The sequence below is a fragment of the Eptatretus burgeri genome, chromosome 2 (genome assembly GCF_056783735.1).
Source record: "Eptatretus burgeri isolate ZD-2024b chromosome 2, Ebu_testis_v1, whole genome shotgun sequence".
NCBI lineage: Eukaryota > Metazoa > Chordata > Myxini > Myxiniformes > Myxinidae > Eptatretus > Eptatretus burgeri.
The window spans coordinates 46539126-46551625 of NC_140962.1; the positions used below are offsets into that span (position 1 = coordinate 46539126).

Genomic DNA, 12500 nt, shown 5'->3' on the forward strand with positions numbered 1-12500 from the left:
TGAAGCATCATACAAATTACTTGGAGTAGAAGAGGGCCACCAAATATGTTTCAAACAAATGCACAAAACAAATTGCTGAATATTACCTACGTAGAGTCTTTTCGAGACACTGGCGTGTGGATCACCTAAAAAACACACGGGTGACATTCCCAAATTCGAGAGTTCATAAGAACACGATACCCAGCACAGTATTCAAGTATATACAAGGAGGGCCTTGCCATCCGCGGGAGTTGCATTGTTGAAAATCCCCGTGAACCGCAAATCCGCAAACTTTGGGGCTAATGGGGAAAACAGGGTTAGGGACTGACATTACAGTTATATTTTGAACACAAAAAGTTAATCATGACATTTGTCGGTTCGTAAAGATTTTAAAACCATTAAAGGTCTGAGTGGATGTTCTGGGCAGAGCTTGGAGCAAAGGCTCTGGGCGCAGCTTAGAACGGATGTAGATGCATTCTGGGAAGCCAACAGCTTTGGCTCTCTGCGAAGCTTGCAGCTTCTGGAAGCTTATATCACTCTGCAAAGCTTACATCATATTGTAAAGCTTATACTGCATTGTGAGGTTCATGTCTGCAAAGCTTACGTCGTGTTGTGAGGTTCATATTGAGCCATGAGGCCATTGGTGTGACCGGGCCGATTCGACATTTTATCTAAATACAAGCGTCTGTTTCCTGTTCATTTGATTTATTGTATTTGATTTCTAGTGGAACTATAATGTATTTCTGAAGTATTATTGTCACAGAGTTTTCTGAGCGATTAAAGAACTTTCTTGAAGTGTCTTTGGGAATGAATAAATGACCCAAAGCTTCTGTATGAACACTACTCCTTGTGTCAATATCTGCGTACGACATCCAACGAACCTGTGATACTACGATTACGAAACTCCTGACGGCAGATAAGTGCTTGCGGCTGTTATAGTCAAACACTTTATCGTGTACAGTACAATCCTATACAGTGAATCGGTTTTGTATCACTTTAAACCATTAAAGTGAAAGCTGTGTGCCTAGAAGGATCGAAGTCGATTTTAACCCATTCTGCTGTGTTAATTACCCTGTACTATCTGTGGTGAGATGGGTTTAAATATGTGCAATGTATCGCTGATATGTTTGAGCACAGTGATGTGATTGATCTTAACCATACCTGATTATGTAGTGCTTTTATTTTGACATCTGTAACTTTATTTGGAAGTTGTTTTGAACTTGTAATCATTTTGTTTAAATTGTAAACGAGTACAGGTGAAGAACCACTTGTCATGTTTGATGTAAGTAGTGATATACACACACAGAGGGATGATGAGTTAGTTCAGCGTAGTTCAAACCTTCGTGATGATTGCCCTTTCCAGGGCATCCTGATGTAGACTGGACATTTGTCGGGACCAATCTTCCGATCTTTTGTCGTGTTTCGAAACTTGTGCACGTATCTCTTCACTACATGCTCGGGATAACCATTCTCACCGAGTATATTCATGATTTTGTCAATTTCAGCAGGAAGATTACAAGGTGAACAAATCCTCTGTGCTCTTTTAACCAGGATATTGATCAAGGCAATTTTGTTTCTCGTGGAGCTGTAGGAGTCCCACCGAATATACTGCCCTGTGAAAGTCGGCTTCCCGTAGACGGATGGGTCATTCTCTGAAAAGTGGCCAATAAGCATAGAATTGCAATGAATAATATGAAATGTCCAAAAATATCATTTTTTCATCTCAACACATTGTTTCCGGTGATTGATAGCATATAATCAATGAAGACACACTTTATTATTGATCTATCCACATTTTTGGAGATTATAGATTTTTATATGTTACGGTGTGGATAGGACGTACCATCCTGGAAACGGGAACTAAAATATGAACTCACCTCGGCTCTAAAATATGAACAAATCTAAATATGAATACATATTTCATCTCTACTGTCAGAAGTGCTCATAATAACTCCTGCTACTGTCTGACTGAAACTGAGGCGCAGTGAGAAATGCTAATGGCACGTTTCCGCACCGTAACAGGCAAATTCATTTGTTCAGAATTTTCTGGGTTACATTAAAAATCTACTCTGCTTGTTCACGAGTTGAAACGTTTTATTATGAATCTCATTGACTTGTAATTGAAATACCTTAAAAAAATGTAACTGATACGCAGATAAATCATTTCAAATGTTGTATTTCCACCCCGTAACGAATGCTTTCCACACCGTAACGCGATATACGTTGCGGTGTGGAACGTTACGGTGTGGAAGATTATGAACGTTTCGGCTACCTGACACTAGAGGGTGACACTAAACTAGATGAAAAAAGAAGTGTCAAAATGGAACCAATTAAACGCTTATTTACCACATTTCTGTCAGGAAAACATCGATAGTTTCTTCGTAAATACCGTTACTGTGTGGAACCAGAATAAAAAAAAATGCCCCCGAGCGGGAGTGTCGGTCATTTCTGCCAGAGGTCGAAAGTAAGTAACTCTGTGCCATATTGGAATAGGGGCAGTTCATAAAGTACGTATGCTCTACTTTCGGGTTTCAAAACCACCCACCCCCCTCTGCATGCAGGCGAGCGACCACCCACCCACCCACCCCTGTACGCAGCCCGTACGCGGGCTTTAAACCACCCACCCCCCTCTGTATGCAGCCGTCGTACCACCCACCCACCCCTGTACGCAGCCCATACGCAGGCTTTAAACCACCCACCCCCCTCTGTATGCAGCCGTCGTACCACCCACCCACCCACCCCTGTACGCAGCCCATACGCGGGCTTTAAACCACCCACTCCCCTCTGTATGCAGCCGTCGTACCACCCACCCACCCACCCCTGTACGCGGGCTTTAAACCGCCCACCTCCCTCTGTATGCAGCCGTCGTACCACCCACCCAACCCTGTACACAGCCCGTACGCGGGCTTTAAACCACCCACCCCCTCATACATCGCTAATCGCTTGCAAAGCCAGCAGTTCCTTATGAACCGATGTTTGTAAGTCATGACAATGCAGTCCCTAGCGGTGTAATTTACCTTTTTCTTTTAATATCACAGCACGTCATTTATGAAAATAAAAGTACAAATTGACATTCAAAACAATGTTAATGTCATAAATGAAAGTAAGTGTGCATATAAACTTGTGTTACATTGTTTTAGTTAAATCTGACAAAAGCTTCAAATGTAATATTTGTCTCGGAGAGTTCCGGTTCTTAAGTTAATACTTTTATTTTTGTATGTACTTTATGAATGGCCCATACGGGGAATCAGAGCGAAGTTTGAAAGGCTATAAAATCGGAACGAGAGCAAATTTCAAAAAAATGGCTCGTGTTCTTCTAGATAATAGTCCATAGTATCTGAATCACTAATAACATTTGATCTCTCTTGATAAATGAGGGAGGAGATACGATTTGAAATCGACGATTTTCGCAACTTTGACAGCCTCGTGACCTTGACCTCGACCTTGGACGACCTTGAAAGTTATATCGTTGTGCATGTCTCATCGACCTCTATCCATTCCACTATTGGTTATTTGTCTCCACTCGGTTTGATTGTGGACAGACGGACGGACAGACTTCGAGACTGTTATTATTAGGTCATCTCTACTGAGATGATAGAGATGGCCTAAAAACCTAATGCCATCACCGAACTCACCTCGACTGTGTATATATTTGCCATATTGTGCGGCAGGAAAAAACCACTGATCTCTACTACTGGATTGGTCACGTCCACAGCGATTGTATACGGAAGAGTGAAGTCACCAGAAGTTCACTTTCCGCCATCTTGTCTACCCCAAAATATCACTGCAGCGAATATGAAAACAGCAGACTGGCAGTAAGAAATCTCCAAATGCAAGCAATAAACTTTGCATGCAACTCATGCAAAGTTTTATTAGTTGGTGAAATGAACTTGTGAAAATCACAGACCTCATGTGACCGTGAGAGAATGTCACTTCTCGTGGTTTAATCACCTTTTACATCTTTGCACTGCCAACACCAGGCTTTTTCCTCTACCCCTCAATCTCCATAACTTCCCGGTTCCTATCTAATTCCAATTTAAACCCATCCACTGTTTCTGTCACCAATTCCGTTCCAGTGAGACCGTTCCATGCATTTACTACTCTTTGAGTGAAAGACCCCGACCTCACTACCTTCTTAACTCGACTCTTCTTTACTCTCAAGCAATGCCCTTGGTGCGATCACTGTGTCTACTTTGCTGAATAATTCTTCTGCACTTATTTTGTCAATGCCCTTCAATACCTTAAACATCTCAATCATATCGCCTCGTAACCTCTTTCTTTCTATTGCATAAAGCCCTGTCTCCTTCAACTGCTCCTCAGCTGAGTCGAGTGAGGCCCGGAATCAATCTGTTCGCCCTGCGTTGAACCCTTCGACATGGCAGCAATGTCCTCCCTGAGTTGTGGTGACCAAAACTGCACACAATATTCTAGATGTGGCCCTCACTAAATTCCTGGGCTATGTTAACAACTCTTTTGATATATAATTGATCCCCCTCCAAATACAACTGAAAACCAGATTTGCTTCACATTTTCCTGCCTGACACTGTGCTACCTGCTTACCTCCCATATCTCTTACCGCCCCGAGATCCTTCCCCCATGTGACACACTCCAACATTACCCCTTGTATCCTGTAATCTCTATTTATATTGTTCTTCGGAAGAACTTCTTCCCCATCCCCAACACCTTACACTTGTTCAGGTTAAATTACATTTTCCAATCTTTTGCCCAATCTATGAGTATCAACACTTTCCTGAATCTGATCACCACCCCCTCTGCTATCCACTTTCCCTCCAAGCTTTGTGTCATCTGCAGATTTGGAAAACCTCTTCACCCCTCTCTCCAAATCATTGATGTAAATAATTAATAGTAATGGTCCGAGTCCTGATCCCTGAGTACATATAAAGTTGACAACATTAAGAGAAGAAAGAGAGGTGGGATGGAAGGGATCCATGGTGTAAGGGAGGGAAGTGACTGAGGGGGAGAGTCTGATGGGGAGGGGAGGGTTCCTTCCCCCACTCCTCCAAATGATATAGTGGGGCAGATAGGCAAATCAATTGTGCAATTCATGACTAAAGCATGAAAGTTCTAACGTACCATAAGGTTTCTTTTCAGACGTGGAGCCATTCTGTTTGACCTTTAATGACCTTGAGAGGTCAATGACCTCGAACATCGAAGATAACTGTTTTTTACCATCCCATCCTTCATTATAAACATGTTGAACGATGTAAACAATGCATTTTTATTCCAATGAAGATGTGTATATATCCTGCAGAGTGTTTGTGGTTAATTTCAGGTACTTTGATGATCTAAATCATTTAATTTTCATTGGTCCAACACATTTCAATATGATATTTTCACGTAAAATCATCTTAGATTGCGCTAACACTATTTATGCTTTGTGTGTTTCAGATAGCCTGTCAGACTCATCCTGGAGGTTCTGCTAACAGCTATCCTTAGATTATAGAACTGTTTAACAACTGGTGGTGGCAAGCCTGAAGAAACTATATTCACAGGGTAGTGTAGGATGCTGTCACCATGTCAAAACGCCATGTCTTGATAGATCCAACTCAACCTTGCAGCACATCCAAGCAACCCAAGCCACCTTGCCCAACTAACTGGAAGCTTTGTATTCTTTGCCAAGCAGAAACATGGGAAGCCTTGCAGTGTCCAGCCAAATCCAGCAAGAAACCTGTGGGTAGCGGTTATGTGTCATTGGCAAAGGACCTCCTCCAGTTTCAGGACATTGGCCACATGCCGACTGAGCTGAATCTGGACAGATTGGACGCTGGAGGTGGCGTAGAGGCCACGCTGATTGCACACAGCGCCCTGTGGCATAAAACCTTCCGGTTAAAGTACAACCAAACAAAGCTTCAGCGACTAGTACAGCAGAGTTCAAGTGGTGGTTCGACTGTTCACACATGGTCTGCTCACAGCCACGTGAAGCTCACAGAGCCTGTGTGTTTCTTCTGCAATGAGTCAGCTGGCTCTGAAGGCCTACATGAAGCGTCAACCAAACAGATAGACACGAATGTTCGGAAGTGTGCCTTAGAGCTGGAGGACACGGAGCTGCTGGCCAAACTTGCCCCCGGGGACATGATTGCCCTCGACGCCAAGTATCACCGCAACTGCCTCCGCATTCTCTACAACAGAGCCAGACAAGCTGCCTCCAAGGATGAGCATGGGGATGAGGCTCGTCTGCATGGCATCGCCTTTGCTGAGTTGGTGGCATTCATGGAGGACACGTGTGACGACGATTGTGCTCCTGTTTTCAAGCTGGCAGACCTGGGTGACCTGTACAAGGTCCGACTGGAACAGCTGGGTGCCACAGTGGAGACTCGGATTCATACCACCAGATTGAAGATCCGACTCGTGTCTGCCTTCCCTGACCTAAGAGCACATTCACAAGGGAGAGATACACTTCTGACGTTGGCAGAAGACATTGGAGATGCTCTCAGGAAGGCCTGTGACCATGTCAGTGATGCCATACATTTGGTGCGAGCAGCACAGGTGGTGCGCAAAGAGATGTTCGACACCAAGTTCGCCTTTGATGGATCATTCCAGCCCGAATGTCAGAAAGCAGCGGTTCCACCAACACTCTTGGCTCTGGTGAACATGATTCAGGATGGGGCCAACATCAAACACCAGACCCAGCTGGTGGACACAGCCACCACAACTGCCACCCTAACAGTGTCACAGCTGCTGGTCTTCAACAGTGTCAAACATGCACGGGCAGTGAAGTCATCAAGCACCTTGCGTCACAGCCGTGACCGTGAAACTCCACTTCCACTCTACATTGCAATGAAAGTCCATGCTGTCACACGCAAGAGGGGGCTCATTGACACACTCTTCCATCTCGGGATGTGTGTCTCATATGACCTCCTCCTACAAGTGTCATCCGACATCACCAATGGAGTTTGCCAACGCTTCAGGATGGAAGATGTTGTGTGCCCGCCAAAGATGCGCAGTGGTCTCTTCATGACAGGAGCTGTGGACAACATTGACCACAATTCAAGTTCTGTAACAGCCAAGGATTCCTTCCACGGCACTGGCATCTCTCTGATGCAGCACCCATCAGATGAATGTGCAGGCCTTGACCGTGGCGTGCTGGTCATTAACCAGTCCACTCCGTCCACCAGGTCGATTGCCCCTCTGCCACCAGCCTACACCAGTGTGTCACCAGCTGCTCTGAAGACGAAGCAGTTTACTGCACCTAAAGTCCAAGGCCCTGTGAGGCCCCCTGACCTCCAGACTGCAGCAAGAGCTGCAGATGAAGAGAACGAGTGGCTGAAGGTGGTGATGGCAGCCCTAGAGAAGGAGTTAGACAAGGGGGATTGGGTCTTGTGGTCTGCCTACCATGCTGACATCCAGCAAGCAGTGATCCCACCTGCAGCAATCAATGCACTGCTGCCTCTCTTCCTGGACAATGCACACTCCGTGGCCATGATACGACATTCTATGGACATCGTCAAAGCAGCAGTTCAGCACCTGAACCCTGGACAAGCTCCAGTTCTTGCTGCTGACCAACCTCTGTATGCTCTGGCCAAGGAAATCCAGTGGACGTGGCCAGCCAGTCACGGAGAGGACCACTTCGTGATCATGCTCGGTGGCCTCCACATCGAGATGGCTGTCTTGAAGGTATGCTTCAATATACATCACAAAGTTATGGATGATGGGCCTGTTCCTTGTATTCCAGCTGTAAAATGCAAAATGGAAAATAAACTCAACAGTTTTAATCAAAAAAGTCAACAGTTTTAATCAAAAACTCAAGTCTTAATCTGTGTTTATTTGCAGGTGCTGGGAGCCTGGCTTGAGGATAGCGGGTGGACAAGTGCCCTGGTGCAGGCTGACATCGCAAATCCTGGAACTGCAGATTCCTTTATTCGCGCCAGCCATGTGACCAAGACCCGCCATGCCTACCAAGTCACAGCTGCCAGCCTCTACACACTACTCCATCAAGCCTACAATGAACATTGCACCTCAGAGGCCACTCCTTCGGCTTTTGAGGACTAGTGCTCACAGCGAGTTGATCAAAGTGTCCACTTCGACTACTGGCTGAAAACCCTATCGCTCGAGATCCTCATGCTCCTGTATGTCAGAGCACTGTGTGAGGGCAACTTCCAGCTCTATGTGGAATCACTGGCACAAGTCCTGCCCTGGATGTTTGCCCTAGACCACACCCACTACTCCAGGTGGCTCTCAGTACACGTCCGGGACATGATGACTCTCTCTGAGAAACACCCAGCAATCCTGGAGGAATTCAAAGCTGGGAAGTTTGTCGTGCACAAAACCAGCAACAAGTTCTCCGCCATGGCAATTGACCGGTGCCACGAACAGAACAATGCAACAGTCAAAGGATCTGGTGGAGCAGTTGGTCTGACCGAGAATCCTGGGGCCTTGCGACACTGGATGGTGGCGGGTCCAGAAATCGCCAGAATGACCGAAGAATTTGAGGTCCTCAATTCTTTGGAAGCACAGATGAGCGTTGACGATACTAGAAACCGTCACCATGAGCAGCATCTTGGCGTGCAAGCAGCCTTCTTGAAAGATGTGAGGTCATTTACAGCAGTGCTGGATGAGATGGGCAACCCATTTCTAGAGGAGAGCCAAGATCTTCTGGTACTTGACACCAAGAATATAATGGATGCATCTGTGGCAGAAACTGTGAGAAAGGTGGAGTCCTTGGGAGAAGATCAGTACAAGAGCTTCGTGGATGAGCGGCTAGACCAGCCGACAAAGCCGATCACAGACACACTTCCCAAGAACAAGCTGCCACTCTTCAGTCGTCCACCAGTGAAGACGCAGTCAAAGCAAAAGATGCAACTTGCAGCACTGAGGAGTGATTGCAATCTCTTCTCCCGACTGTATGTGTCTTGCCAAACACGTGATGGGGATCTGGATCAATTCTTTACCCATGAAAACCAGGCAGCACCACCATCCTTGTCAGACAGAGGCAAACTGGGAAGTTGCACCAACAAGGCCGATCCCCTGCGCTGCATAGAGTCTGATGAGACCGATTCACCAGCTATCCCTGTGGTCGATGCAGTGTTCCTTGATGGTGCTGCCACAGTGCAGATGTTGAGTCCTGGTACATCAAAGACCTTCCAGGACTATGCAGATGGTGTCTTTGTGCCCTACGTATCAACTCAACTGGCGAAAACGAGGCGTGTTGACGTCATCTGGGATGTGTATCTGCCAGACAGCCTGAAAGGCAAAACCCGACAGAAGAGGGGCAAAGGTGTCAGGAGACGAGTGGTTCCCACCACTGTGATACCAAAGAACTGGAAAGATTTCCTACGTGTTGATGAGAACAAAACTGAGCTGTTCAGTTTCCTCTCTGAACAAGTCACACGTTTGCCAACAGAGAATGACAAGGATATCTATCCAACTCATGGAAGAGTGGTGCTCTGCTCAACAGGCCAGTCTGACTTGACCAACCTCGCCCCATGCTCTCATGAGGAAGCAGACACGCGGCTGCTTCTGCATGTGTCAAATGCTGTGCAGAAAGGGAGCACAAAAGTGACCATACGCACGGTCGACACTGATGTCGTGGTATTGGCTGTGGCTGCATTCCTGAAGATAAAGCCGGAAGAAATGTGGATAGCTCTTGGTGCTGGCATCAGTTTCAGGTACATTGGTGTACACAAAGTGGTTGGCAAGCTGGATCCAAGAACCTGTGCCACTCTCCCAGTCTTCCATGCAATCACAGGATGCGACACTGTCTCTGCATTTGGCGGCAGGGGAAAGAAGACTGCCTGGGACACGTGGACAGCTCTCCCTGAAGTGACTGAGGCCTTTGAAGAGCTCTCATGGGTGCCAGGTGCTGTGAGCGAGCTGTCCATGTCACTAGTGGAGCGCTTCGTGGTGCTGATGTACGACAGAACCAGCGACACCATGGAGGTAAATGAAGAGAGGAAACAGCTCTTCACTCAGAAGTCCAGGACCCTGGAGAATATCCCACCCACACAGGCTGCTATGAGGCAACACATCATGCGTGCCACCTACCAGGCCAACATCTGGAACCAGGCGTTAGTTCCTGACCCTGAGCTCGCAAGCCCTTCTGATTTGGGATGGATAAAGGATGCAACAGGATGGCAGCCACTCTGGACCACCCTTCCAGAAGCATCACAATCCTGCTACGAACTGATACACTGTGGGTGCAAGCAGGGGTGCACCGGGCGCTGCAAGTGCAACAAGGCAGCCCTAATGTGCACTACCCTGTGCTCATGTTCAGGAGACCGTTAGATCATCTACAGAGGACAAACATGGCCTGAACTATATTACTATCACCCTGTCCATCACTATTCTTCAGATAATTGATACAGATGCATATATGTTAAACTTGTTTAATCCAGCCTAAATAAACACCGGCTGAGGTCATTGTTTGCATATAAAATGTAACCTGTAGGATATATGTGGAGTCTAAGTAAGAGGTATGTGCAGCAACAGGTAAAATAGCTTTTTAAAAAGTGGTGTATATTGAGGTTTTTCCTGCGATAATGCCAAAAATGAAGATTTTTCATCGTACAAGGCAATGACCTCTCATAGGGCTCAGAAGTCAAATCTGAAGTGGCTCCACGTCTGAAAATAAACTTTATGGTATTTACAAACACTGCTGAAAATTTCATGCTTTAGTCATAAAATGCACAATACATTCCATATATGAGGTTATCTGCCCCACTAGTAGGGGAATGTTGATTTAACCTGAAGTTTGTGCATTCTAAAACATTCTTGTGTGCAAAATGAAAGCAGTCTAATCATCTTCTTCATTTATTGATGTAATTTTTCAGTTTTTAACACGTAACTCCTGAATGTTTTGAACTTTACATTGGATAACACACAAGGAGTGTTGAGATTGGGGGGGGGGGGGTACCCCACGCTGCCTGTGAGAAAAGTACACAGCTACATGATATTATTTACGAGAAGGATATTATATTTATAAGGTTTCAGGATGTGTTGGACATTGAAAGGCTATTTATGGAGTTATTGGCCTCGTCACGGTTAACTTTTGCCTGCGAACTTTGGTCTCAAAACGGCCTTCAAGCCAACATCTCGTAGCTTACAACCTTGCCCTGAAAACATTAAGAAACGTAGAATAACAAAAAATTGCCTAAAATAACAAAACATATTTTAAATCACATTAAAAAAAACATGACTTTAGTTTTGTTTTGTTATTGATGAAGTGACCTGGAGCCTAATGTAACTTGGATGTTACGCCTATGTTTGTTTTCCGATCCAACCCTGTGTCGGGCCACATAATATGCATTGATCGCCTCCTTGCAATTGCCAAGGAGCTCCAAGGGAATTTTCCGGAATTCTATTGAGTAATAAGGAACAGTAATTTACTTCAAAATCCATTAAAATATTAGACAGAAGTTGAAATATATTTGTAGAAATATATTTTGCAAAATCGGCCGGGCCCGGTTCAACGTTGCGTGTTACGACAGTTCGCCTCTTTTGGGGGAGACAAGATGGCGGAAAGTGCACTTCCGGTGGCTTCACGCACGAGCCGTGGTGACCAATCCAGTAGTAGAGATCAGTGGAAAAAACCCAGTCCAAGTGAAAAATGGTGGCGATGCTCACTTTCTCGTCACGTGACGTCTACATGTGACGTCATCAGCAGGCTGGAGACCAGTCTAAATGTTTGATCGTTACGGTGTGGAATCAAATTACGCTGTGGGGTTACAAGGGAATCATTGGCGATTTGAGGGACTTTTGTCAGGTCAGGTTCGATCTGTGACCTGCTACAGGTACCATCTAAACCTGTACTAACCTGTTCCATGGTCGGGTTGTAGGCAACTAAACCGTCTCCCCCACCAGGTTTTCTGGTGAGGAGGGTGTTTGGATATGGACACCCAGCAGGATTAAAAAACAAAACCTGTCAAAGGGCGGAGGAGCTCCTTGTGAGCCAACGTCCATCCATATCTAGTGCCCAACTGTCTGCGGACGTCCTCCTGCAGTTGGGTTACTTTTTATGAGGAGGTTGGTGGCAGGATTTGCACTCCGGCCACCGTAAAACCCTTCATTCCGCAAAAAAATCTGAAAACCCACTCCATGGGAGTACCTCCTGTGCAGCTTCCCTTCGCAGGGCAGCTCACCGGATGACGGGATTGGGGCAAAGCCTTCGGGACCCCCAATCTTTGATGATAGGAGGGAAACCACGGAGTAACATCCCTGGGTCAGATTGCGGGAGAGTGTGTCGGAGTGGTGCTGAGGTGTCGTCCACCAGACGGCGGTCTCCTTGGGTTAACCTGAGGCGGTCCCTTCGGGTGGGTGCCTGGAATGTCCTATCCCTAAGAGAGGATGATCACCTGTCTCTGTTATCATCTGAGCTCAAGCGTTTGGACATCGGGATTGCAGCTCTCTCTGAGGTTCGGAGACCGAATTGCGGCGAGATAATGGTGGGTGGTTACACCTACTATTGGTCTGATCGCTCTGATGGTTACCATACCCAAGGAGTTGCTGCAGCTGTGTGCAATAAGCTGACCCCAATGATAATTGAGGTAACACCGGTCAACGAGCGT

The 12500-nt window shown here is 46.1% G+C and overlaps 3 protein-coding genes across 8 annotated transcripts in view; 2 read left to right on the forward strand and 1 right to left on the reverse strand.

Annotated features, from left to right (window-relative positions):
• LOC147031969 (uncharacterized) overlaps window positions 1-12500 on the reverse strand; it is a 500872-nt gene that overhangs the window by 418123 nt on the left and 70249 nt on the right. The window lies entirely within an intron of this gene.
• On the forward strand, window positions 5515-7989 carry LOC147031970 (uncharacterized). The gene is made up of 2 exons (XM_085853809.1): window positions 5515-7614; window positions 7771-7989. The coding sequence occupies exons 1-2, from the start codon at window positions 5515-5517 to the stop codon at window positions 7987-7989; spliced, it is 2319 nt and encodes a 772-aa protein (XP_085709935.1).
• Window positions 8059-10501, forward strand: LOC147031971 (uncharacterized). The gene has a single exon (XM_085853632.1). The coding sequence runs from the start codon at window positions 8059-8061 to the stop codon at window positions 10219-10221; it is 2163 nt and encodes a 720-aa protein (XP_085709758.1). The 3' UTR covers window positions 10222-10501.

Bases quoted from the DNA above. Each gene is read 5' to 3' on its own strand.
- LOC147031970 (XM_085853809.1), top strand. From the start codon at position 5,515: ATGTCAAAACGCCATGTCTTGATAGATCCAACTCAACCTTGCAGCACA. The intron at 7,615-7,770 runs GTATGCTTCAAT...GTTTATTTGCAG, and splicing joins TCGAGATGGCTGTCTTGAAG to GTGCTGGGAGCCTGGCTTGA.
- LOC147031971 (XM_085853632.1), top strand. From the start codon at position 8,059: ATGCTCCTGTATGTCAGAGCACTGTGTGAGGGCAACTTCCAGCTCTAT.